Raw genomic sequence first — 4,199 nt, 5'->3', positions numbered from 1 at the left:
GCCACCAGGTGCCAGTAAGCTGAAGCATAGCGCTGCTTTTACCCTAGGAGTTTTTTCTGAACACGCACTCCTACCTACAAGTTCATTTTGCATTTTTCTGTCGTGCCTAGAGTACTGCAGCGTGTACCACCAAGCCGTTCTCCCAAATTCGGGTTCAGTTCTGCTCTATGATATGAAAACATACACAATTTCGGTATTTTTTTTTTTTTTTAGTCTATGTCCTCATTAGAGCACTCTGCCTTCCGAAGAGCACGGCAATTTTAACCAGTGGCGTTGGGGAGCACGTTCCATCCTGCCTGGTTGGCACTTTGAGTTTTCCTCTTCCCCCCTTCTATTTACTGTTCTTCCTCTCTGGCCTACCATTATTTTAGTCATTAAAATTTTTGTTTCCTTTCTTCAAATCATCCATAACAGGCGATCAATGCTTGATCCCAACATGCTCCTGCAATCAACTCAACCTTGGTGGCACTGAGTCCAGTCCCACTTATCCACACAATGAGATTCTGGAACTAGTTTTTGCCCTGCCAGACAAAAACTGTATTGTCTGACGATCTTCCTTTCAACGAAGCAAGCCAATGGCAGAGTAGCCATGGGTGTCAAAGGAGTGGCTTTCATTAATTTTGTGGTGGTGATCTTGAGGAAATGCTCCTCAAGAAGTGCCAGCCTTCTCTGGAGCTCACCCACGAGATACCAGCCTCGGCCAGCGCACGAGTCCTTGGATCTGCTGCGTCCCTCCAGTATTACTCTGCCATCGGAGCAGTCCCTCAAGGGGACTGAACCCCAAGCGCCTCACTCCTAGACACACGACGGCAGCACGGCGCCATGACCCCGCGCCGCCTCGCGCCGGCGCGCCGGCGCCACCTTAGCCACGCCCCCAGTGCATTATCCGCAAGCCCCGCCCTGACCACGCCCCCACCACTTAGCCACGCCCCCTCCGCCACGCGTTCCCTTCCCCCCAGCGGGCGGGAAGGCGCCCCGCGCGCGCATGCGCAGTAGCGCCTCGCGGGGGGCGGCTTCCGGCGGCGCCGAGCCCTCCTCTTCCTTTCTGCCCGCGGCCGCCATCATGGTACGGGCGGGCGGCGGCGGGGCCCGGCCCGGGGGGCGGCGACCACGGGGCCTCCCCGCGCCTCAGCCGCCGGCCCGCGGCCGCTCCGGGGGCTCAGGGGTCGGGGGAAGCCGGGCGGGGGCCGGGCGGGGGTCGGGGCCGGGCCCGTGAGGGAAGGGGCGGCCGGGGAGGGCGTGAGGGGGGGTCTCGGTGCGCGGTGACTGACGGCTGCCGCCCCCCCCCAGGTGTTCAAGCGCTTCGTGGAGATCGGCAGGGTGGCCTTCGTCGCCTTCGGGCCGCACGCCGGCAAGCTGGTGGCCGTCGTGGATGTCATCGACCAGAACAGGGTGAGCTGGGCGGGGGTGGGGGGGCCTCGGCGTGCTGCCGGAACGCTGCCCGTGCGCTGGGGGCTGCGGGGAGATAAGAAAGGGAGGAGTTTCTGAAAAAGTTTGTCAAGGAAATAAGCAGTTGGCAAAAATATGAGCTTTAATGGCTCTTACTGTGTATGAAACTTCAATGACCACGTGTTTTCACGGGCAAACTGAATGCCTCCCTGTATGGCTCCTGAGAACACGTGGCTGAGTAATGTCCATTGGAGCGTAAAGCTTAAAAATGCACAGAATCACCTAGGTGGGAAGAGACCTCCAAGATCACAGAGTCCAACCTCTGACCTAACACTAACGAGTCCTCCACTAAACCATATCACTAAGGGCTACATCTAAACGTCTTTTAAAGACCTCCAGGGATGGTGACTGAACCACTTCCCTGGGCAGCCCATTCCAGTGCCTAACAACCCTTTCCGTAAAGAAGTTCTTCCCAAGTGGCACTTTTGTGTGCTGAAAGTAAATGCCTGGACCAGGAGGTTCTTTTCACGTGATGAAAAGGTTTCTTGATCCTGGAAAAGCTGAAAAAAAATACAAATTATGAGATTAAAACCTACTGTTTTTTTGTTCTTTCCAGGCCCTGGTCGATGGCCCCTGCAGTGGTGTCAGGAGGCAGGCTATGCCTTTCAAGTGCATGCAACTGACTGACTTCGTGATCAAGTTCCCGCACAGGTGTGTTTGCAATATTTGGCCTATGTGAAACGTGCTCTCGCTTTATGCCTGAATTACATGATCTGATAAAGAGCATTTGTACATCATTAAATCAATGATCTAGCACGTATGCAGTTAAAATTGGGCAGATTGCGTTAGGACAGTTGAGTACGTTTAAGTTTTTATTTTTGCTGCTGGCTAATAACTGGAGGGAAGGAAACAGCAGACAGGCCTAGGCAACTTGCAGGTAGGCATGGGCTGCATGCAGTGGGGGCAACAGCTGCAGTAATACTGGGCAGCTTTGCTTTTGCTGCTGTTCAGGTTGCCTTCAGATATTAAGTAAGTTGACTCTCAGCAGGGCTACTCTAGGTACTATCTAAATTTGTAATTTAGAAACAAAAAAAAAAATGTTGTCTCTGTGATTCAGAAGCATTGCTGGGAGTGTTAATATGCCTCTTGAAATCACTTATACGCTTAGTTCTAGCAAAGCCTTTACATAACAAGATGTTAATCAGGCCACAGAGATGTATATGGCATTGGCTTAAACTGAGCATCTGAAGGAATGTAGAAGGATGATCTTGGATGAAATTTAATGGACTAGCATTTAGAGAGTCTTTGTTGGAAAGACCGTGAATATAACTCAATGATTGTTCTAATGCAGTGCTCGTCAGAAGTTTGTGCGACGTGCCTGGGAGAAGGAAAATATAAATGAAAAATGGGCAGCGACAAGATGGGCAAAGAAGATTGAAGCCAGGGCAAAGGTACAGATTTTGACTGGATGAGTAATATACTTTTTCATGAGCAGAAGCAGTACAATTAGGTGCAATGTAATAACCTATGTATTTTCTGTTGCTAAGGCTAAAAATAGTTAAGGTATAGATTAAAATCTCTATCAGCTTTAACTTCTTGTAGTTTTACTGTAAAGGTTTGTTTTGTTTGGTAATTACAGCTTTTAGTTTCGCATCCTCACTTCCCAGTGAAGGCCTGTAGAGAACTACTTGTAGGTGTGTAGCTAGACCTCACGTGCAGATGATCGGAGTTACTTGTGGAATATTTTGAAATTCTGAGTTTTATAACTGATGCATGTTTTTTTTTTTCTTTCCAAACAGAAAGCCAAAATGACTGACTTCGATCGTTACAAGGTTATGAAAGCAAAGAAAATGGTAAGTGTTTGAGTGTAGTTTCCTTACAGGGTTTCTGCTTGTAAGCTTCACTTTAGAGTCATACACAGATGTTAGTAGCCTTGCTTTTATAGTTGGCTGACACGAAGTATGTGACTGCCTTGAATTTTGATGCCTCTTTGGCCACCAGTTCAGTCATTGATCAAAGCTGAGTTCACGTGATCTGTGCGTCATTCTTCCCAGTTATAGCTGAGGAAGGAGATGAAATAGAATATTCTAGATTGGCCACAGATAATATTTTGTTCTGTAACAGGCTCCTTACACGTGGGATGTTGGGATGCCCAAGTTTCCAGCCAGAACAATGTTGGCCACTTGGTAGAACAGTTTTAGGTGGGATTTGACATTTTAGATGTAATGCATGGTAAATCTGTCGACTTAACTAAAATATAATCAGGTTAGCAAAGGGTGATTATCAGAAAGGGCAGAACCTGAAAGATTAGAATTGAAATTAATGAATAATGCTTTTGAACTGTTACAGTTTTCATTTTGATTAATAGTATTTTTTGTTTGTTTTCACAGAGAAACAGGATCATTAAGCATGAAATTAAGAAGCTCCAGAAGAAGACTTCTAAAAAAGTCAAGAAGACAGAGAAGAAAGAGAAATAAAATGAGCTTCTAGTTATGTTTTACTTTGCGTCTATGTTCTGATTATTCAGAAATGACAAATGGATCTAAATTGTAAACATAAGTTCATTTTGCTCCTGACCAAGAATTGTTGTCTGTCTCGTTTATTCATGTCCCAAGGGTTGGGGTCATGGTTTCTCTGAAACACACAGGGATGTTTTTGTCACGTCATGTTGACCATACAGACTATGCTCAGTACTCCATACCCAATATTGTTTGAAATATTTGTGTACTCTGTTATTCAAAGTAGTTCAGGTCCTCAGACATTTTAAAGCGGTCTGCTATTAAATGGTACGGAATGAACAAAATTACCAG

The 4,199-nt window shown here is 47.1% G+C and overlaps 1 protein-coding gene across 1 annotated transcript; it reads left to right on the top strand.

Annotated features, from left to right (window-relative positions):
- Positions 1-926: 926 nt before the first annotated feature.
- On the top strand, positions 927-3,972 carry RPL14 (ribosomal protein L14). The gene is made up of 6 exons (XM_066991972.1): positions 927-1,066; positions 1,291-1,392; positions 2,006-2,100; positions 2,741-2,840; positions 3,189-3,242; positions 3,780-3,972. The coding sequence occupies exons 1-6, from the start codon at positions 986-988 to the stop codon at positions 3,864-3,866; spliced, it is 519 nt and encodes a 172-aa protein (XP_066848073.1). The 5' UTR covers positions 927-985; the 3' UTR covers positions 3,867-3,972.
- The last annotated feature ends 227 nt before the right edge of the window (positions 3,973-4,199 follow it).

The sequence above is a fragment of the Anser cygnoides genome, chromosome 2, assembly GCF_040182565.1.
Source record: "Anser cygnoides isolate HZ-2024a breed goose chromosome 2, Taihu_goose_T2T_genome, whole genome shotgun sequence".
Classification (NCBI taxonomy): domain Eukaryota; kingdom Metazoa; phylum Chordata; class Aves; order Anseriformes; family Anatidae; genus Anser; species Anser cygnoides.
The sequence above is the reverse complement of the archived record's forward strand: the minus strand, read 5'-3'. Positions and strand labels throughout refer to the sequence as shown.